Genomic DNA, 27,130 nt, shown 5'->3' on the forward strand with positions numbered 1-27,130 from the left:
TTTTACTCATAAGAATTTCTAGGGGTGCCAATAATTGTGTCCAACGTGTATTTGAGAAAAACATTTATTTCATAATTATATTTCCCTCCATTTTAAATTGTTATTATCCAATGAAAGGTTAGATTTTTGAGAATTTTTTTAATAAAAGATCAAAAGGATTAACAATGCAGATTAATTTTCACAGCCTTCTTTGATCATTTTTACCAAGGGTGCCAATAGTTTTGGCCATGACTGTATATATAATCAAGTAAGTAACCATCAAAAAAGTAATAATATTTTTTTTCTCACAATGTCTTCCTCCTAATTATTTTAATACACTATACAGTATGTATCCAACATAAATCATTAGGTACTGGTTAGGCACATGCATTAGATTTTTAAAAGATTTTTTCTTTTCTTTATCCCTCTTGTCTAATTGTCATTGACCCAAATGCTAAATCCTCCAGCAGCTGCCAGCTGTGGTAATGTTGGCAGATTTTGTAGTATCACTATTATATGCGCTCTTACTTATGGAATGCATGAAATGACTTTAGCTTTTATCATCTGCCAGGATTCTGGCAGTTTTTTTTGGCCTCATTAAAATTCACCTTTAATGCCGTTTTTCCACTTGGTTTGGCAAAACCGAAAATAGCCTGCTTCCTTTACAGTGCCCATCTGAGCATGTTTTATCTCAAATGGCGGGGAGAGGTACTTATCCAATTGCTTGTGGATCACTTGGCAAGTCAAGAAAGAGATTGAATAAAGAAAGGGATAGAAAGATGAGAAATAACTTTAGTGAAAATGAACCAGTTAACAATATTTGCATAATTGGAATCGTTGTTGGCCAGCTATTGGATTAGCCTAGTGAATGATAGAGGCGGGTCTTGTGCCTTATCACTCTCCTACAAGCCCCCCGAAGATGATGAACCTCGGTCCCGTGCAGCAGATTAGGGCACTTCAAACAGTGCAGGGGTCCCCAGGGAGTAACGTGTTCAGATTTCAGAGCAAATTAGCAGACATCAAACAAGCAGGACGAGATGCTGGATCAAAGGAGAGATGCTCGCCATCTTTGTCAGCGTAGCAGCTTTTGTTGTGTCACCAGTGACTGTGCCCTTCTACTTGTCCTGCACTGCACTGCTCTTTCTTTCTTTCTTTTTCTTGTTTGTTTGACAGACAGTTTTGTATTTTAATCCCATCTGAAACAAACATCTGCTTTTTAACTTTTAATCTAATTGAATTTAAAGTCTGTGCAAAGTCAATTCTGAGAATTGTTTGTAAACACATTATAAATGTTAGAAATGCATTGCTGAAACATGTTACAAAGATTGTGAACTATGTAGTACTTAATTGTAGAGTTAGACCGTTAAACAGTTTTTCACTATTTTCGTGATTTTTTGGGCGGGGCTAAATCATGACTCGATGACGCAATCGAGCCACCGAGCACGGCCCCTCCCTCAACACTATAAGAGGTGTGTTTGACTTGAAGCAGCGCTGACCGATCGGTGTGTGACATCAAAGTACAGTGAGCAGACACTCCTGATGCTTTCGAATCGCTCTCACGGTACTTTGATGTCAGACACTGATCGTTCTGCAGCGCTGCTTCAAGTCGAACACACCTAATAACTAGAGCGCATTAGCACCAGTGGTTCACGGCTCAATCGCGAGTCACTGTCATTACCGTTAGTTACAGCCTACAGTTTGATAGCTAGCTATGCCTTCCTCACATAAATTCATAATACCTGGTTGCGATCATTTGCAAAACAGCTCGGTCTCCTTATTAAATAAGCTGCTAGAGGAAGACAGTTGAGAGAGACGGCAGCTTTCTAGTGATGGGTCGTTCTTGAACGATTCGTTCTTTTTGAATGTGAATTTTTAATGTGACTCGGGAAGAACGAGTCGTCTTGGAGAGTGATTCGTTCAGTCGCGCAGGCGCAAAATCCTATAGGTTCTGCACTGAATTAGTTCACCTGATTCGAGTCTTCGGGTTTGAGTCATTCGTTCATCACGTGACAGCCCCATACGCGTAACCTATGCAGTCAGAGCCGGAAAGAGAATTGATTAGTTCGTATCCCGAGTCTTGTGAACAGGTGAACTAATTCAGTGCAGAACCTATAGGATGTTGCAAATGCACGACTGAACGAATCACTCTCCGAGACGACTTGTTCTTCCCGAGTCACATTAAAGATTCGTTCAAAAAGAACGAATCGTTCAAGAACGACCCATCACTAGACTTGTCAGATAAGAGGTGAGGTGAGCTAATAATAGAAGACCCAGGTAAACAATGAATTAATCTTTTCTGTTTCTTATAGCATTAGTTTTGTATTGTTTGTAGTGTGATCAACGTTTGCATAAGTAGTAGATGTGTTAGGGAAGTAGCACGTAACATTTTAATTATATTTTGCTAAAATGAACGAAATGACTCGAAAAAAGATTTGTTCATTTTGCGGAATGAGACTCAAAGGTCAGAGTCAGTAAAATGATCCGAACTTCCCATCACTACAGCTTTCCCGCGAGTGGGCGTGGTTTCAGCACCGCCAGTGGACACGCCACCAGCGTTTGAAAGCAGAGAATACTGCTTATTTTTTCAAGATTTTGATACCTTATTTTATGTACTTGGCAGGTTTTTTGGCATTCAAATTTGGCTGGGTGGTTAATAACACATTTTTCTGTGGTGTGACAAACTCAGAACACACATTTAATATCGACTTTACACGGACTTTAAACTAAAGACTTATTGTAGTTACAGTAGCAACATTTTAGGTTTTATGGATTAAACTTAAAATTACAGTAAAGAAATACTAATATATGGAAGTGCACATAGTGTCATACACACAATTACAAAGCACCATCATGATAACAACTTAACAAAAATTTAACAACATAAGATATAACGTAAAACATAAAAAGTTAGTCAAACGTATATATTTTTAATTATTTAGAATTCAGTCATAAATTCAAAATCATCATACAGGAAAATTTGGAAATGTCAATTATGTGTTTTTTTTTTGTTTTGTTTTTTTTTGGCTGGTAAAAATTATAGTCATTTTATTTCACAGTGTTCATTTATTTTTACCTTAATTATGTACCATATCTAAAGCTAAAATTTTTACAAAGTTGAATTTTGCCAAGATCTTTTTGACAACTTTTTGGGTAAAATAACAGGACTGTTGACATCCCATGTAATAGTAAAAAATAAATAAATAAATAATATATGTATATGTATATATGTGTGTATACATATATATATATATGAGGTTACATACACACACACACACACACACATATATATATATATATATATATATATAACCTCACATTTCTTTATTCATCATTCAGATAACAGACACTCCAACCGTAGTAAAAAATTAGACATCTTGATTCTGTCCAATTCAGTAAATAAAATGACAGACATTCTGCATTAAAAATAGTAACTCTGACACCATATGAAATGAATCCCATCCAAACAGCACTTTAGGCTGTACGCATTTTGCTGGTCCCCATGTGTCAGTACCTTTTCTCTGTATCTCAAAATCATTCTTGCTTCTTTTGACTGTGGGGCAAGGTGAGAGGTGGCACAGGGGGTATTTGGGTAATGTGTGGGTGTAAGAGGAAGGGGAGGGGTCTTTTTCCAGTTGCTGAGCACAATCTTGACCTCCAGCTATGCTCTGAAGTGCGGCTAATTTCACCCCTTGATACACAACAGTCTGAATCTGCCCTGGTCAAAGCTCAACTGAGCTTATCGGTCTTAAGACGCTAACAAAGACAGCTGTGTCCAGAAGCTGCTTCACCAGCAGTGTCACTGGTACATGAAGATACTGTAAACAGAGCTGGAAGTGGAGATGCGACAGTGACAGTGAGATCGCAATATGACCTTTAGTATGATTAGCATTAATGATAATAGAAGATTTTTAACATCTCAAAAAAACATACTTAACATTAAAGTAACAAGGTGATATTTTGGGAGCTGATTACAATATTCATACCGCAGTAACCTGCAATTTAAAGAACTGTTTCTGTCTGATCTTATCCTTAAATTTAGTTTTGTTGGTGGAACTTAATATATTTGGGTTGATTCAGTAAAATTATTATTTTTTTAAATTTAATAAAATACATGTGGATGTGTAGATGTTACAACTTGAAGCTCATTTTTAGGTTACCATTTCTTCATTTCCAACAACAATACCATGTACAATGTTGGTTTATGGTATTATGATGATGTTTTACAAAATTTAGTGATAAGTTAGTGATAAATTTCAGTCTGCAAACGAACAATTTAAGAATAAAATTTAATAGCAGAAAAAAATATATAAAAATTAAGTTTTTGAAGTGAGACTATTATTAAAGTGATTTTGAGAGAGAAAAACACCATTACGGCTTAGGATGACAGTCACAAGATTGTGTGTACTAGTCGTCATGCTTGTTAGTTTCTGCTCGGCTACTGTGATATTGCATTTAGCCCGTGGCCTGTTGTAAAGCAGACTTCACACAGAATACTTCGTCTGCTGCGTTTCCGTGGCAACTGGGCAGAAATGTGCATGACTCGTCCCCTTATCACCGGACGACACTCCTATTCCTGCCCCAGGACAAACCACATCCCCCCAAATTATTATATCCATATAGACACACACATTATGTATGTAAAGGCCTATATGACTACAGTTTTTTTTTTTTTTTTTTAATCTATAGCTAACATCCTGCTGCAATGACTAAACATACTTGATTAAATTCATATTGACCTTTATTTTTATTCTTACTGATGCCACATTTTTAAAAAGTACATACATTTGCTTTAATTAGGAATATTGATGGCACAATTATATGTTTTTTTGAAAGAAATGATTTTCATTCAGCAAGGGTACATTAAATTAATCAAAAGTGACATTATCAAGACATTTATCATGTTACAAAAGGTCTCTATTTAAAATAAATGCTGCTCTTTCTATTCTTCAAAGAATATATCAAAATGAATCACAGTTTCAACAAAAAATAAATAAAAAAATGAAGCAGCACTTGTTTTCAACTCTTTTGATTATAATGTTGAATGAAGACTGATAAAGAAAAAATGTTTCTTGACCAGCAAATTATCATATTAGAATGATTATTGAAGGATCATGTGACAATGAAGAGTGGAGTAATGATCCTAGTAAAAAAAAAAGTAATATATTTACTTTTATTTCATATAAAATAGTTCAAATCTGTTAACATATTTACTGACATACTGCTTGAGACTTGCTTATATAAAAAATATAATTAAACTTTATTTGGAGTACTACTTATGCACGATGCACATTTCTTAATATTAAGCCTAAAATGTGTTTTAATGTCACTATTGATGAGGATTGTAAGATTTTTGAATAAAATCAGTCTTTAAATGTGAGATATTTAAAGTGTACCTAAAGTATACTTGCAATAGTTCCACTTTAGCACAATCAAATATACTTCTGAATATCTTTAGTTGGACTTCAGCACTATTTCCACATAATTAAAGTGCATCAAGTACAAAATTAGTGGTTCCAATTTAGCAGACTTTAAGTATACCAGTTTAGTATATTATTAAAAGTACAATTGCAGGGTACTTTTATTAAGTAAATAAATATGTAAATATATCTGTATTATGCTTGAAATAATAGCATGAAATAAATATATTTCAAATACATTTTAGTATATTTATTTTTCACTAGGGGATGCTGAAAATTCAGCTCTGTCATCACAGAAATTAAATACATTTTTAAAATATATTAAAATAGAAAATTGTTAGGGTTAGGGTTTAAATTGCAATAATATTACTGTTTTACATAACATTAAAAAAATCGTACTGCCTCTAAATTTTGAACAGTAGTGTACGAACAATGCACTGAACGTAAAAACGTCACATTTAGTGCTTTGTACATTGAATTCATACTTACACAAAGTGCACATTCACAACTCACCTTGTGTCTTTGTTCTCTTGCAGTGTTCATATCCTGTCTGGGAAGACTTCAGTGCCAAGGCCACCAAGCTGCACTCTCAGCTCCGGTAAGTTCAGTCTCCGGCTCACATCCGCACCTGTCATGTGTGGAGGGTTTTATTGAATGCTGAGAAAAGACATCGTCATCAATTTATCCCATTGCTTTTCAGAACCACGGTTTTAGCAGCAGTGGCATTTCTGGATGCCTTTCAGAAGGTTGCAGACATGGCGACCAACACAAGAGGTAGGCATGTGTGAGAGCGCGTGTGTGTATGTGTGTGTGTGTGTGTGTGTGATTGAGTGGGTTCGCTTTCAGGGATATGTATATCTCATTATGAATGATATGCATTGGATAAAACACTACTGGAGAGAGAAAGATTACTGTAGACACTGAGTGTCCAAAACCAAGGATTATAGAAGGTACAGAGCCAGACCCTCTAGATTTAATGCTCTCATCTGGCAAAACAATGTGTGTGCTAATGTTCCTATTCGTTATTTTTATGAATGTACTGGTTAGGTTTTATCAGGAAATAATTAAACAACTATATTATTCATCTTCATCTCTGGTGAGTTTTGAACAGTCTGTTCACATGCCAGAAGTTGGCGGATGTTGTAAATCCTTGACAATAATGGATAAATGAGAGGAACAAAGACGTGCCTCATAGCTGTGGAGAGGCTTGCTGGGTGTTTTTGGTTATTTATGGCATAGTGCTTTAGTAATGATCTTCAAGGAGAATCGACTGACGAAAATAATGTTGTTTGGAAATAAACTAGCAGTCTCATTATGATTATATTACTGTATTGGGATTTTTTTCTCTTCGTCTGGGGATTTGGATTTTTTATTTTTATTTCATCTCATCTTGTGGCCTGCCTGAGGTAAAGAGTGTGTTTGAAGGAGTATGATGATCTGTGTTATTATGAGTTCATGTGGGCATGTTGTGTTTTTAATGAGCTGACGGAGCTGGGAGCCTTCCTCTGTGCATTGTAAAAGCAGTGAGGATCTCATCCGACCCCAACTGTGACTCATAGGCGGCTGTTTTAGATGGAGATTTTTGGGGTATAAAGAGCAAAGGGAAGCTTGAACAGAGAGTGAGAATAATTAACAAAAGCAACATGAAAAAGCTACAAGGCTAAAAGAAAATATTTTATTACAACAATTATTTAATTTAATTTAATTTTTTTTTTTTTATTATTCATGTGTACAACCATGACCTGTGTGATACGGTTTTGCAATATTTTATTCATTATATTTCAGTTATTGTGGCAAACAGTTTCACAACTGTGGAATCAATATAATTATTTAAGCTAAAATATTTTTTAATTTGATGTATTTATTTTTTAATTATTATTGCTATTAATGACAATTAGCTATTAGACTTAGAATTGAGTCCTTAAAGAACAAAACATAGATTAGTTGCCTTTTTTTTTTTTGTCTCATACAGTGGTCAAAGTTGTTCATTGTTTTCAAGATTTTAATTTTCTCTTTTCAATCTATTTTCCAATAATAATAGTCATAAATTCTTAAAATGCATTTTTTGACAAATTGTGAGCATTAATTCCTCATAATTTATCATTTTATTTCTTAAATATTTATTAAATCAAATATCGGTCAATTCACATCACTGTTGTTCACTGTTGTCTCATTGCTCTCACCAGTTAATTACAGTTTGTATAAATTATAGATGACGTAGTTATGTAGTTCAAAGCTGTCTTGGATGTAGGTCAGATGCTGCATCACACTCATTTTTTTCTTTAACACTGTTTTAGTGATTTGATTTGCAAGCCTTTGGGTCAAATTTGATTTCCTATGTTGTGATTTAGACATGCATCAGCCATAGCCCACATCCAGCCTTTGGCTCAGAATAGACTGAGACTGACTCTAGCTGAAAGGATGACAACCGCTTTCGCAGGTTTACATTTCAGAATGATATGAGCAAAATTTTATATTTCATCAGCCAGTAAAGGGGATTTGCATGACATGGAGTAGATAAAACTGGAGTAGATAACCTGGGGCTTGAGCTCGTGGCACAGGTCACTCTGGGGAAGGAGGGGTCACATACTGCTCAGTGATCATGTGACCTGATTGATGTGAATTTGTTGAATGCCAAAAGGAAGAGCGGCCGCCAAGGTCCGACACACCTCACAGATGTGCCCTGGAACAACTTCAAAGAGAGAGAGAGTGCGGCAAGCAGACATAGTCTATGGATCAAACATTGTGTGGACCACAGGGCTACTGGAAGACAAAAATTGAGAGATGGAGATATTTTAAGACAAAAAGAGAAACAAAAGGAGTGAATATGAGGGCATGGTTGGGGTGCTGTGTAACACGATAGAAGTCAAGTGAACTCTGATAGGACGATGTATCATAAAATATTCAACCAACGCATTCTCACTCCCAACTCGTCACATATTGACACTTGGTCAGGACCCCTCTTGATGCTCAAGGTACCCATTTAGTGTCATTTTTCGACGCACAGGGGTATTTTTTTCGACGTGCGGGGTCCTTGATTGTTTTCAGTTGTTTGTCTTAATTTAATGGTTTGCATGCATTTGTAAAAAATAGAAATAATTTTATATTAATTTAGACTTTCATTGGAGCACCTAACCCCACTCCTACCCTAAACCTACCCACTTCTGAGCAATATAAAACACGTAGCAGGTAAATAAAAGTACACTCACAGGTATTTATTGCAAAAACTGACCATAAAAAGCAGTATAAAAGCATTACAAACAAGTCCTGTTGCATTCCAAGTCTTCTGAAGACATATCTTTATGTGAAGAAGAGAGTAAAACATAACATTTTAATCGCTGAAAATGATCCCGCTCCGTAAACGCTCTCACATCTCATTCAAAAAGATACTCCTGTCCCGACGCAATCGTCACGAGACACACAAGAGCCAAAGCCATTTTACAACTAAGGCTGACGAAAGGCTTAATTCGTGCACGAACTGCAGCACACAGGATCTGAGCTTTACGGTGGACGGAGATGGTCATTCCTCTCACAAATCAATCGTTTTGCCTCGGAAGACTTGTAATATTAACATTTTTGGAATAAATTATGACTGTAGCTGTATCTGCCTGTTATATCTTGTGTTTTATTGACAAATGGTAGGTTTAGGGGTTGGGCTACGTGCTCATATATGTGTAAATAGTGTAATGTAAATAAAACTGTTGTGACTGTTTACGTTGAAAAATCACACCCCAACATATATGCAATAATGGCATTATTATGATCCAAAATATAATTTAATCATGGCGATAAAATTCCCAATGCCTTTTGAGTCGGCATACTGATGCCAAGGTTTCTTATTTAAAGCAATGGAGGACCCTGCATGTCGAAAAATGGTACCCTGGCCTGCGCTTCAAAAAGTGACGCCAAAGGGTCCTGACCAAGCATCAATGTGACGAGTTGGGAGTGAGAATGTGTTGATTCAACACAAGATTTTTGAAAACTCCCATTTTAGCAGGGCTGTCATCAGACAACCGGGAGTGAGTGAAGAAACACACTAAAGTTCTAATTGGGGCCCTGAAATTAGTAAAAAAATTTTAACCATTCCTCTATCCATTATAAAAAAACTGATTAAAAGTGTATCTCATATTCAAAAACTAAACGTGTCTCTAACTACATTTTTGAAAAACTTGAATAATGCACCTATAGTAGGGTACAACAGGGCTAAAGGCCCACCTTAAGAAAAAATGTGCTATTCACTGTGCCTAAAATGTATAATTGCAGAAAAAAATATATACGTTGTATTGAATATTTTGTCTGAAAATAAATCATTCAAGTTGTTTATTTCGTTAAAAATAAACGTAAAATAAACAATTTTCGTAAAAATCTTATAAATGTATGAGGTGGCAAGGGAGGCCTTTTACCCCACACACGGGGTAAAAGGCCCGCCAGCATGGGGTAAAAGGTACACGGTATTGATACACATAATTCAGCTAAAATAATGTTTTGTTTAATAATGTCTAAGATAATACTTGTTCAAAACAATCATTTTAGTAAAGTTTGTACTGTTTTCTGCTTAATTTGAAAATTTTTATATAAAATATGAATGTATTTTATATTAATATTGTATTTATTTTAAAATACAGAAACAAAATCATTTTAATTAGTAAAGATTCTGAAAGTATTGAAGGAGATGCAATAATAATTGAAAATATATTTGCAGTAGTAACAACAAATGGTATTTTATTATATGATATGATTAATATCATGTTTTTAAATATGATGGTTTCATTCTAAACATGGTGATTATCTATAATATGGAAACATACATAATATGTATGATATTTATAACAACATAATATATTATATTTACCATCTGAATCTAACCATGTCATGTCAACAAATGGAAAAGTGAGCCATCTTAATTATCATGTTAATTACTGTGAGCCTTTAGCCCCAACAGCAGAGGCGCTTTTTACCCCAAATATTCTTTCGTTATTTAAAAACTGTTGCTTTAATTATCTTAAACAAAACTGAAAATCATAAAGTATACCTTTGTCTCAAAATATATGCATTGATTTTAGCTATTCTCATTTGCTACTTAAATCTACAACATTTTAAAAAACATAAAATATTAGATCAAGTAAGCACAGAAGCAACTTTGTGTTCGATCGCGTCAAAGATCAGACAAATAAACACGTGCATCTTGAAAAGCGAATGTTTTGGAAAGTGCTACGCCACGTTTTTGTGCCATCTAGTGGTTTAGATGAAAATAATGTCAAAGGCACCTTTTACCCCGGGGCACCCCGTTGTACCCTATATATAATTAACTTCCGTTTACAGGTGAAATGAACACTAGTGGCAGTTAAACTCCAATAACTTTTATTCCTTTTTACACAAATTATGATTACCTTAGTGGATGATTTGTAAACTTTCATATTTTGATGTTTGCATCACATAACCAGCTCCATATGTATTGCTTTTCCGATGTAAACTTACTCGGTAGCTCACCTGGTACAAGTTTTGCACTTGTAATGTGAAGTTCTGTGACAAAGAAGTAAGTCATGATAAAAGAACTCAAAGACTTCAGCAGATTTCTTCTTACTTCTTGCTTTTTAATTAATTTTATTTTTTTTATTCTTATGTTTGTTTTTGTTAAAACTATCGTTTATGTTTAGGTTCAGGTTTAGTGCAAATGGTAGGTCACGCGAAGGAGGATTAACAAACTGCCATGATACTGTACATACAACAACCAACAAAATACATTGCCAGATTCAAAGTGTTGTGAAACAAGCAAAAAGCAATGTAATATCATTTTGCAAAAATGTTACCACAGGCACATTTTTCCAGTGAGCATGGGTTGCATATTCATGTTTACCTGGTAAGGTTTATGTTTGGGAGACAAGTTTCACCCCCTCCTCATCACAGCAGCACAGACTGCCATGAAGGAAAGAAGAGGGGATGACACTGAACCGCAATAAAACGGAAGCAAACACACAAACACAACTGAACACACACACAAACACACTCCAGGCCTTCATCCTCTCGATGGGGGTCCTCCACTATAGTGAAGGAGGAAACTGATGCTTCCTGTCAGTAACTGCCTATAATCTGCTTCTCATTTACTGTTCTTTACTGCTCTTCATCTTTAAGTTCATCCTCCTCCTTTCCTGCCATGACTGAGTCTAGCTAGCTCTCTTCATCACCAGCATTTTTTCTTGTGGTCTTACATTGTCTATAGATTTACATAAAGATATTCTGTCATCATTTACTCACACTCATATCATTCCAAACCTGACTTTTTGTGTAACCCAAAAGAAGATGTTACTGGGGTCCAAGTTTTGTTTTGGACTCCTTTGACTAACTGTACAGACAAAACAGTAAAAAAAAAAAATCTTTTTTTAATCTTCCACAGGAAAAAAAGGTCATACAGGTTTACATTTACACTTTTGGGTGAATTATCCATTTGGTCTGAGCCAAAATGAAAACAAAAAGTACTTTGGCTTGTCTTCTTGGCCTCTCACTCTCTCTTTTTCCTCTTGCTGATTCTCTCACACGGAGTTACTTTAAATTGTATAATATTTCACAATATTACTGTTTTGACTGTATTTTTCCTCAAATAGAGCATACTGTAAGAGACGTATTTCAAAAACAGAAACAAATAGACAAACCAAAAATTCTACCAACCCCAAACCTTTAAACAGTAGCGTACATCTGGCAGTTCTAGGGTAATGTAAAAACAATAAATTATAATAAAATAAAATAAAAATAAAGATAAAAAATAATAATTAACGTATAGTTTTTTTTTTTTTTTTTGAATAATTGAAATAGTCTTATTTTTATGTAATATTTGTATTCTCAATGTAAAAATGAGTAAATAATGACAGAATTGTAATTTTTGGGTGAATTATCCCTTTAAGATTATGGTCTCCGACTGTCTCTCTTGAGGAAAATCGGGGCTTTAGCCAAGTTTTTGGCTTTTTCACATGTGTACAATAAGTGGCAGGGGGAAAGAACACAGCGTCGGGAGGCCTAGATAATAATCTTGTTCTGTATGGACGGATTCAGTGGAGGGACTCTGGCTGTGTGTGTGAAAACCCTAATTCATGAGCCAGAATCAAAACAAAAAGTGCTTTGGCTTGTCCTCTCGATCTTCCTCTCAGCCTCTCGCTCTCTCTTTCTCCTCGCGCTCAGTCTCTCACACAGAGACTCTCTTTCCACTCTGTTCTTGGCTGTGGTGGGAATGAATGTTGATAGATCGCAGTCTGTCCTGGAAGCCTGGCACGGGGGCTCATAAAAAAGGCGGTCTGCAGATGTGTGTGCGGCACGGAAGGCTCATCCGGCGCTTCATAGGGGTGTTTTACTGCCCTGCCTGCATGAGCGGAATAGTAGCAACCATAATGAACATCATAAATCTGATTCATACACCAGGGGGCAAAATGGCTGCCCCTCATAGTCAAAAAGAACATAAAAAAAATGTCTGCCAGCTCAGCAACCGGCGAGCTATTTGCAGGATCAGTTTGTGTGTCTGAGTGTGTTTGTGTGTGTGATGGGGGTTAGTATTTCCCCAGATGTTTGAAGTAGACTGGTGTTGTCAGCAGGGTGTTACCATTCACACGGCCGTGTAAGCAAACACCAGCCAAACAGTCTGAGAGGAACATTCTCATTCGCCTTGACACGTCTATTTCTGATAGGGCCTAGTGTAGATTTGCACGGCACACTCTATAACATCAACAAGACATAGTAATTGCTGCTTGAAGCCCTGCAAAAATGTAGGTAGTACAAATAATACTTAATGAAATTCTCATCACAGGAGCAGCACAGCTGTCATTTATGTGACCCAGAATGGGAAAGTATGAAGTTTTGCTGTAAATATGAAGTGTGGGGAAGTTATTCAAAAAAAAAAAAAAAAAGAAAGAAAAAAAGCCCATTACTTCAAACTGTAATTGTCTTGTACACATTACTTTTGCATTTCTAGAATTTCACATCAATCCACATTAATCTTCATCAATTTGGTGATAAATTCAGGATATATTTATTTAGTATATTAAAGGGTTATTCTACCCCAAAATTAAAATTTTGTCATTAATCACTTACCCCCATGTGGTTCCAACCCCGTAAAAGCTTTGTTCGTCTTCGGAACACAATTTAAGATATTTTGGATGAAAACCAGGAGGCTTGTGACTGTCCCATTGACTGCCAAACAATTAACATTGTCAAAGCACAGAAAAGTATAAATGTAGAAGATGTATCCGTGTGGCAAGGCTGACACAGAACAGTGTACGCAGTTTGCGTTCAGTGGATACTCTCCAAAATGGCGCTACGCTGATGCAGAGGAGACGAATTGTTGAATAAAGTAGTTTTTTTTCTTTGTGTAAAAAATGCAAAAAATAATCTTGCCGCTTCATAACGTTACGGTTGAACCACTGATGGCAGATGGACTATTCTGACTATGTTTTTTAAACTTTTCTGTGCTTTGACAGTGTTAATTGTTTGGCAGTCTATGGGACAGTCAGAAGCCCCCGGTTTTCATCCAAAATATCTTAAATTGTGTTTAGAAGATGAACAAAACTTTTATGGGTTTGGAACGGCATGGGGGTAAGTGATTAATGACAAAATTTTCATTTTGGGGTGGAGTAACCCTTTAACATGACTTAATAACTTATAAAAAAAACTTGGCCTTTAAGCACAGCTTAAAAAGGTACACTACCATTCAAAAGTCAATAAATTGTTTTGGAAAGAAATTAATACTTTTATGCAGAACTGTTGCATTAAATTAAACATTTATTCAATAAATATAAATATTCTGCACAATATTAAGCAGCACAACTGTTTTCTACACTGATAATAATAACAAAAGGTTTCTTGAGTGCCAGATCAGCATGTTAGAATGGTTTCTGAAGGAGAGAGAAAGAGAGAGTACTTTCACTTCAAATGCGCCTCAACCCATTCAGAAGTACAAGTACTTACATAGAAACCTATACATAGTAGCCAGAAAGAAATGTTAATTTTAAAGAAAAACGTCAGACGTACTTAGAGGCTTTTCCATCTGAACTCTTCACTGTAAAAAGTGATAAGTTGACTTAACTTAAAAAAAATTTAGGAAACCCGTTGCCTTAAAATTATTAAGTAAATAATAATTACAAAAAAAAAAGTTAAGTGAACTTGACAATTCACTTAACTTATTTTTTTTAAATTATCATTTACTTAAAAATTTTAAGGCAATGGGTTTTCTCAATTTTTTTAAGTTAAGTCAACTTATCACTTTTACAGTGTTCATATATATATATATATATATATATATATATATATATATATATATATATGAAGAGTTCATTTGCAAAAACCGATAAACGCCACTTTCAAAAAAATTCTCCTCATATAGAACTGAACCCTAAACACGATTTGTCAAAAAAGTCAGTATTGTCCACTTTCAAGGCATCGTGAGTTCACGTTTTACTGCAGAAGCCGACAAGCGCCCTTGTTGTTTTTGAACAGAAGCCGATAAGTCCATTTTAGCAAATCGGCACGCTGTATTCAGGTCAGGTGACAAGGCTACTTTCACTTTGAAAAGACTTGCTAGCTGAGAGGAGTTTCGTCAAAGCTGACTAAAAGTGATCGAGGATGGATAATTTCGACGAACTTGATGAACCTGTGATATTTTCTTCAGGGCAAAAAAAGGAAAATAAAAGCTGAAACATTTTCACGGAACCTTGCAAAAGCAGCGCGTTACAGTGGTGAGGGAAAAGCTCAGTGTATTGCGTGTAATCACATCCATACAGTTTATGATCACAACAACGTTTGTCAGACATCTACATCATCTGAGGAGTTCACTGTCGATACTCCACTTCGTACTGCGTCTTGTCTAAAGACGCTATGGGAAAAGCCTTTTTTTCTTCTGACTGAAGCCTTATTCAGTCACACAGTTAAAAACGAAACTATGGCGACGGAGCCCGCCAGAGCCAGCCAGAATGGGCGGAGCCATCTGGCTGTATAAGCGGCCGTTTCGCCATAGGAACTTCTCCTTCAGCGACGATGACGACTTCATCTCTCACTGATCCGGGAAGCCTGCTCGCCATTGAAATGCCTCGCAGCTGGAACCAGCGACCTCTGCTCGGCTGAATCCGCCGCCTTCTCAGCGCCATCAGCATTGTTCCGGACCTCCTCCCCTGCAGCCATCCAGCGAAGCTCACGCATTTTCTAAAAGAAGCAAACGGCGTTGTTGCAAATGCCGCACCATTACTGCGGTTTGTGCAGGTCCCTTCTGCACGCCGATGACGGCCACAGCGAGTGCGTTTCCTGTTTGGGGAAATCCCATGCATATGCCTTGCTCTCGCCACACAGAGAGGTTTCTCCCATTCTCTTTTCTCAGCCTGACCAGCGTCCCTCTACTAGTGCGAGCTATCTGGTCTCGTTTGGGGGGAGTGACGAAGGGCTGAGTGATGATAGCATGTCATTAGCAGCTTTGGACTGCCTTCGTCTGCTTCCAGCGCTGCCAAGGCCGGGTTGGATGCCGAACTTCTCCGCGTCCTCTCGAAAGCATTGGAAGAGCTGGGTCTGGAGTGGTCCCCAAAGGAAGAGCCATCTTGCAGCCTTCTGGATGAGTGGTTCCTGCCGGGGCGCCGTCAGGCCCCTCCTTCTTACAATGCTTTCGAGAGGACGCGGAGAAGTTCGGCATCCAACCCGGCCTTGGCAGCGCTGGAAGCAGACAAAGGCAGGAGGGCGGGGTCGGCTACCGAGCCCGACAGCTCCTCTGCGTCCAAAGCTGCTAATGACATGCTGTCATCATTCAGCTCTTTGTCACTCCCCCCAAACGAGACCAGATCGATCTCCAGCGATCTTCGCCGTTCTACCCTGAAGTTCACGACGAGCTCACGACTTCCGCTTCATCCTCCCTCACCATGGTCGATGGCGCTGAAGAAAGGGGGTATGAGAAGATGCCTCCTCTAGACAAATCAGTGGCCGCGCATCTCTGCCCGCCCTCTGCTATCGGCTGGAAGGCAAAAGCCGTCCCACCCGTCTAAGCCATGCAGGACCACTGCAGACGCTGGACAGGTGGCTTCGGTGCTCCACTGTATGGCGGTCCTCCAGGTCTTTCAGGCCAAACTCCTCTCTTCCATGGACGAGTCAGCCTGATTTTGCGACTCTCAGGGAGCTGAGAAGTGCTACAGACCTGGCACTGCACGTCACCAAGACCACCGCCCAGGCGATCGGAAGGTCCATGGCCAGCCTAGTGGTGCTTGAATGCTACCTGTGGCTCACGCTGACGGAGATCAAGGACGCAGACAAGGTTCCCTTCCTTGATGCCCCGATTTCCCCCAGCGGCCTCTTTGGACTGGCGGTCGAGGAGTTTGCTGAATGCTTCACTGAGGCACAGAAGTCGTCACAGGCCATGCAACACTTCCTTCCCAAGCGCTCCAGCTCCACAGCTGCTTCCAGTCGCCCAAACTGGACTGTCTCTGGCCCTGTCTCTGGGAATCCGCATTCTCAACTACCTTGACGACTGGCTCGTTCTGGCCCAGTCAGAGGTGGAGCGTTTATCGCACAGAACCCTCCTCCTCAGCCACCTAGAGCGCCTGGGACTCAGGATCAACTTCGCCAAGAGCACGCTGTCTCCCTGCCAACGAATATCATTCCTGAGAACAGTTCTCAACTCGACTCAAATAAGAGCCGTGGTCACGCCAGAACATGCTTTGGCCATGCGAGAACTCGCGACCTCCTTCGAGATCGGTGCCACTCGCCCTCTCAAGACGTTTCAAAGGATGCTGTGCCTCATGGCCGTAGCGTTGCTAGTGCTACAGTTGGGTCTGCTTCTGCCCTCTTCAGCGTTGGCTGAAACCACAAGTTCCATCACATGCGTGGCGTCACGGACACCTGCGTATCAGGATGAGCCAGGCCTGTGTAACAGCCCTAGTCCCCTGGAAAGACCCTCACTGGATTGGAAAGGGCATGGCCATGGGAATGGTTTGCAGGAGAAAGGTTGTCACGACAGATGCCTCCAACACAGGTTGGGGGGCGCTGTGCGAGGGCAAACCGACTTTCAGCCATTGGTCGACAGTGGAGAAAAGGCTTCACATCAACTGCTTGGAAATGCTAGCAGTATGTCGAGCCTGCCAGTTCTTCCTGCCAGACCTGAAGGGACAAATCACCAAGGAGGCCTCTCCTCGAAGCACCTTTGCCTACTGGCAGAACGCCTTCTGGAATGGGCTCAACCCCATCTGCGCTTGCTGAAAGCAGCGCACATACCGGGCAAATTGAACCAAGAAGCGGACAAGTTATCTCGGAGCAATGTTCCCTCAGAGGAGAGGACGCTCCATCCGCAGACGGTTCAGAGAATTTGGGAGATCTTTGGCAGGGCCGAGGCAGACCTCTTCGCCTCAGGAGACAACTCTCACTGCCTGACTTATTATTCGAAGGTCGAGGATGCGTTGGCCCACGAATTGCCCAACCTCCTCCTTTATGCATTTCCCCCGATCGCCCTGATTCCGCAGGCTATCAGGCGAATCAAGGAGCGGGGACACAAGGTCCTCTTGGTAGACACCCTGTGGAAGAATCAACCTTGGTTGTCAGAGCTGACTCAGCTGCTCATAGCAGCCCCGTGGCCCATTCCTCTGAGACGGGACCTCCTGTCTCAATCGAACGGGACAATTTGGCACCTTCGGCCCGATCCGTGGGTGCTGCACCTTTGGCCGCTCGACAGGAGCCCATGAGCTTCTCAGAGAGCATGCTGAATACCATTTCTGAGGCTAGTGCACCGTCTACGAGACGCCTCTATGCCCTTAAATGGTCTGTGTTCTCCACGTGGTGCCTAGACCGTGGTGAAAACCCGTCTACCTCTGACTTATCGGTGGTTCTGTCCTTCCTGCAAGCATTTCTGGCTAAGGGACGTTCCGCGTCCACACTCAAGGTCTACGTAGCAGCTATAGCGGCCTCACACGCCCCATAGCAGGCCAGTCGTTGGGCAAGGACACTTCGGTTGTCCGCTTCTTGAGGGGTGCCAAGAGGCTGAATCCGCCTCGGCCCCTCACAGTCCCTACATGGGACTTGCCCACGGTGTTGAGAGCCCTGATGGGCCCTCCCTTTGTGCTGCTACAGCCCACTACCCTTCGGTCACTGTCGCTAAAGTCTGCTCTTAGCACTAGCGTCGGTCAAGCGAGTAGGAGCGTTCTCCATTAGCCCTGCCTGCCTGGAATTCGGGCCTAACGACTCCAAGGTTGGCCTGAACCAAGGCAGGGTTATGTGCCCAAAGTGCTTTCCACTCCATTCAGAGCTCAGGTCATCACACTCTCCGTGCTTCCTCCCTCTGATGAGGACTGAGAGTTATCCTTGCTCTGCCCTGTCAGAGCCTTGAGAATCTACTTTGAGCGTTCCTCCCTTTTAGGAGGTTGGAACAACTCTTTGTTAGCTTCGGTAACCGCGCCAGAGGGCGTCCGGTTACGAAGCAGAGGCTCACCAGATGGATAGTGGATGCCGTTACGCTAGCGTACTTGTCCTTGGGCCTACAATGCCCCATCGGAGTATGAGCCCATTCCACAAGAGGCATCGCCTCATCGTGGGCGTGGTCTAGTGGTGTGTCTATTACAGAGATCTGTGTGGCGGCCGGCTTGGGCCTCGCCATCCACATTTGCTAGGCTTTATAACCTGGATGTACCGGCCTTACAGGCCAGGGTCCTCTCTGTTTAATGGCACTTTCTATGCATGGGAACTGTTCTGACGGAGAACCCTTGACCACACGGCACTCAAGCTCTCTGATTGGTTACTTGTATGTTTTGGCTTAGGGTGTCAAAATGCAAGAAGTTCTGTAACGATTATCCAGGCCGGGCTTGACCGCTTTGAGTTTAGCCCACTTTAGCCTTGGAGTCATTGTTATGCTTCCCTTGAGCATTGAATGCTTGAGGAAGTATAAATTGAGTCATTCCTCTACCAGCATGACATGATTGAACTGTGTTCCCATAGCATCTTTAGACAAGACACAGTACGAAATGGAGTATCGACAGGGAATGTACTCAGTTACTGTCATAACCTCGGTTCCTTGAGATACAGAAAGAGTACTGCATACTCGCCATGTTGTATAGAAGAAACCTGAGTTCCTATGGCAAAATGGCCGCTTATATAGCCAGATGGCTCCGCCCATTCTGGCGGGCTCTGTCGCCATAGGCTCGTGCAGCTGCCAAGCCATTGGTTTGTTTTTAACACACTGCACGAACCAATGGCCGTGCAGTTTCACTGCGTGATTAAATAAGGCTTCAGTCAGAAGGAAAAAAGGCTTTTCCCATAGCGTCTTTAGACAAGACGCAGTACTCGTTCCGTATCTCAGGGAACCGAGGTTATGACAGTAACCGAGTACAATTACAAAGATCAAACAAGTGGTTTTTTTTAACTCTAAAACATGAAATGTGGAGTTATCTGCTTTTGCCAAAAGACGACTGTTATCTGCTTTTGCTATAAAACAAACTTTTAATATGTAAAAAAACATACTTTCAATGAACTTTATTTTTGTAAATTGCCTGTATTTAAGTTATTATTACTTAATCAAAACAACCCAACTGCAGTTAGATTGATATTACTTGGAATGCGCAATTAAAAAAAACGTGAGTTATCGGTTTTTGCAAATTAACTCTTCATATATTAAAACAATAAATAAATACATAAATAAATTATATTCTCAATGTAAATATGTCACTATATGTCTACTCTTTGTATAAGCATGCACTCTCTTTCACCATTCTCACCATCTGAATTATTCTTCATTTTTCTCATCTGTTCTGCTTCATAAACCTGTGAATGTCAAGCATGTGTGAATGTCAACCAAATGAAAGGGAGCAGGTGCAGTTATGAATGCTACAATTTCATTTTTAATTCACTATAATTCATTACCGTCCTGTTTTTAATAAGTAACTACTTTTAGAAATATAATAAGTGTACGTGCTTTACATTGTTTTTGTCGTGAGGGAGAATAGTCTGACACTGCATTTAAATGACAGAGGATCAAGTGAAGTCCATCTGTGTGTCTACCAGTCTGTCTCTCTACAGCCAAGTGTTTGACAGCCAATGACCTTGAATGATCCCATTTCTGTACAGTACAGCCGGACGCTATTATGTCTTCTCCTTTTAGAGCTGCTATTCTTTTCTCATTAAAAGATGCATTAACTAAAGAGAAAGAGTGTTTTGATTACTTTGAAAATGCAAGTTCTGTTTATTAATATAATGGCAGCGCAAGGACATAAGAGGGTTTGTGTGATTGTGAAGAAAAGTGAAAATACACAACACATTACACAGCTTTGTGATATTTGTTTGATAGCAATGGCTGCCAAAAAGTATTAAAAAAGACAAGAAGAAAGAATCTCTTCTTACAAACCATCACTGGCTATGTGCTTCCCTTCAACACTCTCTTATTACAGGAAAATTACTGCTGCTCTTTAATTCTACAGGGCGGTTTGATGGTGCAGGACCTCCCGCTAACATGGTGAGCCTGACTCAGCTTTCCCAGTATACCTCCCCAAACACACACACACACACACTTGACCTCCTCTTGGGAACACCTGTTCTCACTGAGAGACTTGTACAGCTCAGCACTCCTACACCCTCCCAAACTACACCTTCATTAAAACCTTATAATCAAGAAACACTATTAACAAAAGACAGGATGCTTGGAATGAGCACCTCAACAAAAAGCCAGAAACAAAGATCTCCATGAACACGTTTTTTTTTTGTAGAGAAACACATTTTTTTTCATACTGCGATAAAGACCACCAATATAGAAGGACCCATTTTTTCCCTGTCAGTTTTTTTTTTTTTTTTTAAATTTGCTGTTATAGCTCATTTCAAAGCACTGTAAATTTGAATTCTTAACTTCAGCAGAGATTCTTTTGTAGATTTTATTTTGAGTTACTGGCTGCAATATCCTTTATTTCTCTCTCTCCATCCAACAGGACTTCAGTGACTGTCTATACAGTACAACAGTTAGTTCTAGAACTAGAATTTGGACTCTCTCTGTGTGTGTAAAAATGATCTTCTTCCAGGTTACACTGTAAGGCTACAAGTGGCTGTTTTTACAAGTCATTGAATTATTCACTCATTGAACCAATTAAAAAAAAATCTGATTTGAAAAAAAAAGGCCTTTACTGGTTTTTGTTGAGTGTCAGAGATGATTCTGCAGTGGTTTTGGAACTGTTTCAATTGACCTTTCGCAAAGACCCAGCCACTTAGTTACTGTTGCTATGTCCGACAAGCCATGCCGCTCTCACGCCACACACCATGTTCTCACGCAGTGGAAAATACATTGCGGAGCAAAGAGGAAACTGACAACATGCCAACAGACAAGACAGAGCTGGTTACTTTTGATATGAAACAAAGGGTGCGTCTCAATCAGCTCCCTTGTTCAGTAGTCAGGGCACTGATAAGGGAGTCACCCATTTTAAGGGCTGTCTCAATCGCGAAATCCTTCCAGTGCACTGGAACGTTCACTCCTTGAAAAATCCCACAATGCACCACAAAAACTAGGGAGCATCGGCGCTCTCTATGCTCCCTTGCCGGAAATAACGTCACATTCCTGAAGCGTGAAACATAAACCACACGAGCCAACTCGATAAATATAATGACACACGGTAGAAGATTTGAAAAGACAAACCATTTTTTTCAAAATAATTTGTATATTTCAACATAAACACACATTGCTAGAAAGGTAATGAACATATTTATTTAACATTTATAATTAAAATTCGTCTGAAATGTTGTAAGATCATGTAACAGAATGATGTGTTTAAAGAGAATAAAAAATAATATCAAAAAGAGACCGGTCCTGTCTGTTGTTTATTAATTCAAGCGGTGACATTCTCCTACAGTATGTTGTCCGTTGACGCTGTATGTAGTCATGTCACTGAAATTCGAGTGATCACTGTCCTAATGTGCAATGAGTCAGGGAACTTACCAGTGACCGAATTCATGTACACGATCTACTGATTCACGAGCTCGGGAGCTAGGGAGCTGATTGAGAAGCACCCAAGGTCTCAGCTTTCAAATTTTGCCATTTTTGGAGAAATTCAAACATTAAATACTGTTTCGTGGCTCTTTAATGTGTCGTGAGAGATCACTGTAGTGCCTCAGTTTAAGTTACACATATCATCATTTCATATTTACTTAAAGCACGAAATAAACATGAATGAACATCCGAAGGTATTTAATCTCAACTGTGGAAAGACATTAATACACACCATTTTTCAAATTTAAGTCCTCCAAAGTTAATCTACTCTGTCTGATTTATTTGTCAGACAAGATGGTGGATTTGATGTTATGATTGGTCAGATTGCCTGTCAATCAAACTCCCTACGAAGCAAAACTAAAGTAAAATAAGCTGTGTCAAATTAACTGTGACTAAAAAGTTGGTCAGTATTAACTTAATGTTTACTGAACTATTGTGTAAAATTAACAAATTTGCAAGCATGATGTTGGCCTTAAGAACATCACAATATTCGAACAATGCTATTTTTCCTGTGAGGTTATGTAAATATACTATTGGGCAGTGCACACAAAAGCACTGCTTTTAACTGTTTCTGTATTTGAACATGCACAAAACACGTCTTTGACCATTGTGCAACGTTTGCAAAGTACATTTTATGTACTACCTGTCTGTATTCTTTGTAGTTTTTTGTCCTGTTTCTTGTTCCTTTTGTTATCTTCCTGATTGTTTGTACCTGTGTCTTGTTAGTCTAATTACACCTAAGCCTTGAGTGTTTTCTGTATTCATTGTCAAGTCTTGTCTTTACATATTGTTTCATTGGTGTGCTCAGTTTTGATTTCCTTGTTTTTTTATGGTCTTTGTACTGTACTTTGGTTATTGTTTTATTAAAAATTCTGCATTCGGATCCAGCTCTCTCGTGTTTTTGAGTTCAGAGCGTGACGGTACATTTCCATCAGTATATGAACATGCTCTGAAACAGCATGTGCAATATGGAAATTCTGAGGCTCGATTTTGCATTAATGGCAATTAAATATTAACAGTGGTTTGAGTTATAGACCTAATTAAGATAGCATCCTGTGTAGGCCCTCCAGCTCAGTCCCCCTGAGATGATTCACAAAGCTGCTCAGAAGCTAAAGGAGATGTCAAAAACTGATTGAAAGACCCTCATATTTTCTACGAAGACTGCTTTCTGGTGTGTATGGATTATCTTAATCGTACCATAAGGTCCTGATGGAATTGTCTTTTTTCCCCAAAGACCAAAAAAATTATATTGCAGTCTGAATAGTCATAGAAAAAAAATAACACAGAATGATAAATTAGAAAGTCTACTGTGAATTACAGCTTCTAGAGAGATATTTTATGCTCTTTTTCTGCTTCGCTCTAATTCCTGACTTCTGATTGGCTGTGACAGCTCAATATGGCCAGACTCTCATAATAATAGACTAATCCATGCGGGCGAGTGCATGTGCTTGTGTTTTGTGGGGCTCTTGGCATTTTGATGTCAACTGCTTTTCCTCAAGCTAATCTGAAGTGCTGGATGCGGCGCAGTGGCACATGACACACAGGTAGACTCTATAGCCCACTGCCAGCCTGCTCATTGCAAGGGGAGCGTGATCACTGCAGTGTTGCCTAGAAACAGAGACAGAGGTGCCCCTGTTGCTTGTAGTGTTGCTAAGAAACTGGGGAAAAATGTTGCAGTCGTTTACGGTGTTTGTGGAGTGGCATAAGTAACATGGTAAGCTACAAGGAGAGCTGATATTGTCTGTGCTTTCACAGCCTTGAATGAACCAAAGGGTTCAATAGAGGATACAAAATCAAACCTTGAGGCTGTAGTGTGAAAACCAGAGAAGAATCTGAACCAGACCTTAAAATGTTGGTGAACAGAGAATAAGGATGTGTCTCTTGTCATTAGTAACAGAATCTCTGTCTCGCACATAGATACTCCCATGCGCCCGCCGCTCTCATTAAGAAGATGGGAGACTTGCCTTGGCAGTGAAGTCTAGTTTCTGCTGCTTCCCACGTACATGCTGCTGGCTGCAGGCACAAAGAGAGCCTGTGACACAAGGAAGTGTCCTCACAGAGTGGCTAAAGAGAGAGAGAGGGATGCAGAGGGAGGAAGAGAAGCAAATAGATGAGCATTGTGAGTGCAGCTTAATTAAAGACAATAATGTTGTTTTTGTAGCACATTCTCAAAAACAAATGGCTGACTCAGGGAGGTGGAGATGGCCTAGTTTCCCACTCGAGAGGAACTCTCAGCTTTTAAGAGAGTTTAGATGAAGTGGGCTTTAAATGTAAAACAGTTTTCTTTTAAGGTGTACGAATATACAGTACATTTTATACATGTTCCTATGCTTGATTTGGTGTCCCATGTTAATGACCTATCCATCAAACAACTATTGGACAACTGATTATCTTATGATGGGCCTCCAATGACCTGACAAACTAGCATGACTATAAGTTGTGTGACAATAGGTCACACAAATGGAGAGTTCACTCAAAAACAAAAATGGCATGACATTCTTTCTTCTGTGGAACACACAAGAAGATATTTTGAAGAACCAAACCCTTTTAGTGACTATTGACTTCAATTGCATGGACACATCAGACGATCCTTCTTTTGTGTTTCACAGAAGAACATGAAGGTATGATGACAGAATTTCCATTTTTTTGGGTGATCTATCCCTTTAAGCAAATGTGAGAACTCAGTTCAGATGTATGGAAACATTGTATCACACTTAATTTACATTTAAAATAATTTAAATGGGTCATATCATAAGGAGTTCTCCTTGATATTTTGAGATAAAAGAGTTCATTTCACTGTAAAGTATACCGTAACTTTCAGAAATCAAAACGTCCTGCTCTCCAACCTAAAAACAGCATTTAAATGAAAGCACAGTACTCATGCAGATCACTCACATGGTCAAGACAAGTGAATACATTGACACACGACCACATACATTTCCACATCAACAGAAAGAGGACCATAAACACAGTCACACCCAGTACTAGATTTTGTTTGGATATGCATTCCATGTTAGGAGGTCTGTATGAGCATGGTCTTGTTGTCTCATATACTTGTTTCTCTCTCGGCAAGGACCTGTCTAAATTGAATGTTGCCAAGTTATGTAGGAAATGCTACTTGCGCTTGTAATGTTCAGTCAAACATTTGTTTTCAAGGGCTCAAGATCTGGCAGCATGAGAAGTGAAGTGAATTTTCAACATTTCCATTCATTTTTACCAGCTTGATCCATTCAGGCCGATTTGTAAATGTTTGTGAACATTATAGACGGCCATAACCACATCTCTTACAAGATTGTTTTTGCCTATATTTTGTCATGTTCTTTTCACATTCATGCTTTTAAACCATTATGAACAGCTATTCACACCAAGACAAACATTTGGTGTAGTAGGCTAAACATAGAATGAATGAAACACTGACACAAACATTTGCATGTTGTCAATGCGAGAGGTGTTCTAATCTTTTTTTCTATATTACTTTGAAGAAAACTGGCAACCCAGTAAGATTAATTTTGCACTTTTGGTCACCCCTTACAAAAAAGAAGTTTATTCAAGTGTGCTATTAGTATGCTTCTTTTAAACTTAAAATAGGAAAGTACACTTTTAGTCTACTGTTTATCTACTTCTCAGAAATGGGCTTTATGTACTTCTCAACAATATACTTAAAATGGCATTTAAAGGGATAGTTCACCCAAAAATGAAAATTCTGTCATCATTTACTCACCCTCAAGTAGTTCCAAACCTGTATGAATGTCTTTGTTCTGCTGAACACAAAGGAAGATATTCTGAAGAATGTGGGAAACAGAGCAATCTGGGGCACCATTGACTTCCATAGTATTTTTTTCCACTACTATGGAAGTCAATGGTGCCCCAAAACAGCCTGGTAACAAACTTTCTTCAAAATATCTTCCTTTGTGTTCGGCAGAACAAAGAAATTCATATAGGTTTGGAACTACTTGAGGCTGAGTAAACGATGACAGAATTTTCATTTTTGGGTGAACTATCCCTTTAAGTATACTTGACTTATACTTAGAAAAAAATCTAAATATATTTAAGCTATACTTGTGCTCCTAGAATCCGTGTTTTCATTGTTATATGGTAGGGGGCGCTAGTACACATCTTCTATACAGAATTTCCAAAAAACACAAGCGAAGAAGAAACCTAAACAACAGATGCGTCAACGTGTAATCTAACATGATCCTCAGACTGTGTAACATTATGGAATAAAATGTCGACCAATGAAGAGGTATTAATGACTTTGGGGTCTTGATCGACTCCATCTATCAATTCATAGTCTTTTTTCAGCTTTTTGTTAAAAATGTTGTTTATTTCTTTATGTTTTATTTATGAAACTTACCCACATTCAAGTGTTTAAAAAAAGATTGCATGAAGCTAGAATAAAATGTTTTTGTTTACAAGCAGATACCCTGTTCTTTCTTTTGATGTTTTGTATGGTCAGATATTCATATAACAAAATATATACAAATTAATAAATAGGGAAATAGTAGTATACTTAAAGTATGATTCACTTAAAGAACACTTACGAGTATACTTGCAGTATAAAACTACTAAACTAGTAGTTTACTGAGACTACCCAGATAGCACATGTACGTCTGCAAGATGTCTGTTAAAGATCTCTTGATCTGGAAAGCATCTGCTGTCTATAAACGTCTGACAGACGTCTGTAAGATGTCAGTTTTACATACATTCTAAATCATAAACATCTTAAAGACATCTAATAGACGTCTATTTGACATCTAAAAGGAGACGTCCTATA

At 39.0% G+C, this 27,130-nt stretch overlaps 1 protein-coding gene across 5 annotated transcripts in view; it reads left to right on the top strand.

The window, feature by feature from the left end:
- mtss1lb (MTSS I-BAR domain containing 2b) overlaps positions 1 to 27,130 on the top strand; it is a 70,793-nt gene that overhangs the window by 9,054 nt on the left and 34,609 nt on the right. For 4 of the 5 annotated variants that reach the window (XM_058781852.1, XM_058781853.1, XM_058781854.1 and 1 more), the window contains exons 2-3: positions 5,933 to 5,994; positions 6,097 to 6,170. In XM_058781852.1, coding sequence (XP_058637835.1) covers positions 5,933 to 5,994; positions 6,097 to 6,170 — 136 coding nt within the window. Of the gene's footprint in view, positions 1 to 5,932; positions 5,995 to 6,096; positions 6,171 to 20,822; positions 20,842 to 27,130 lie in introns of those variants that run through there. The other variant, XM_058781856.1, reaches the window with a different exon arrangement.

Source organism: Onychostoma macrolepis, chromosome 07, assembly GCF_012432095.1.
Source record: "Onychostoma macrolepis isolate SWU-2019 chromosome 07, ASM1243209v1, whole genome shotgun sequence".
Lineage (NCBI taxonomy): Eukaryota > Metazoa > Chordata > Actinopteri > Cypriniformes > Cyprinidae > Onychostoma > Onychostoma macrolepis.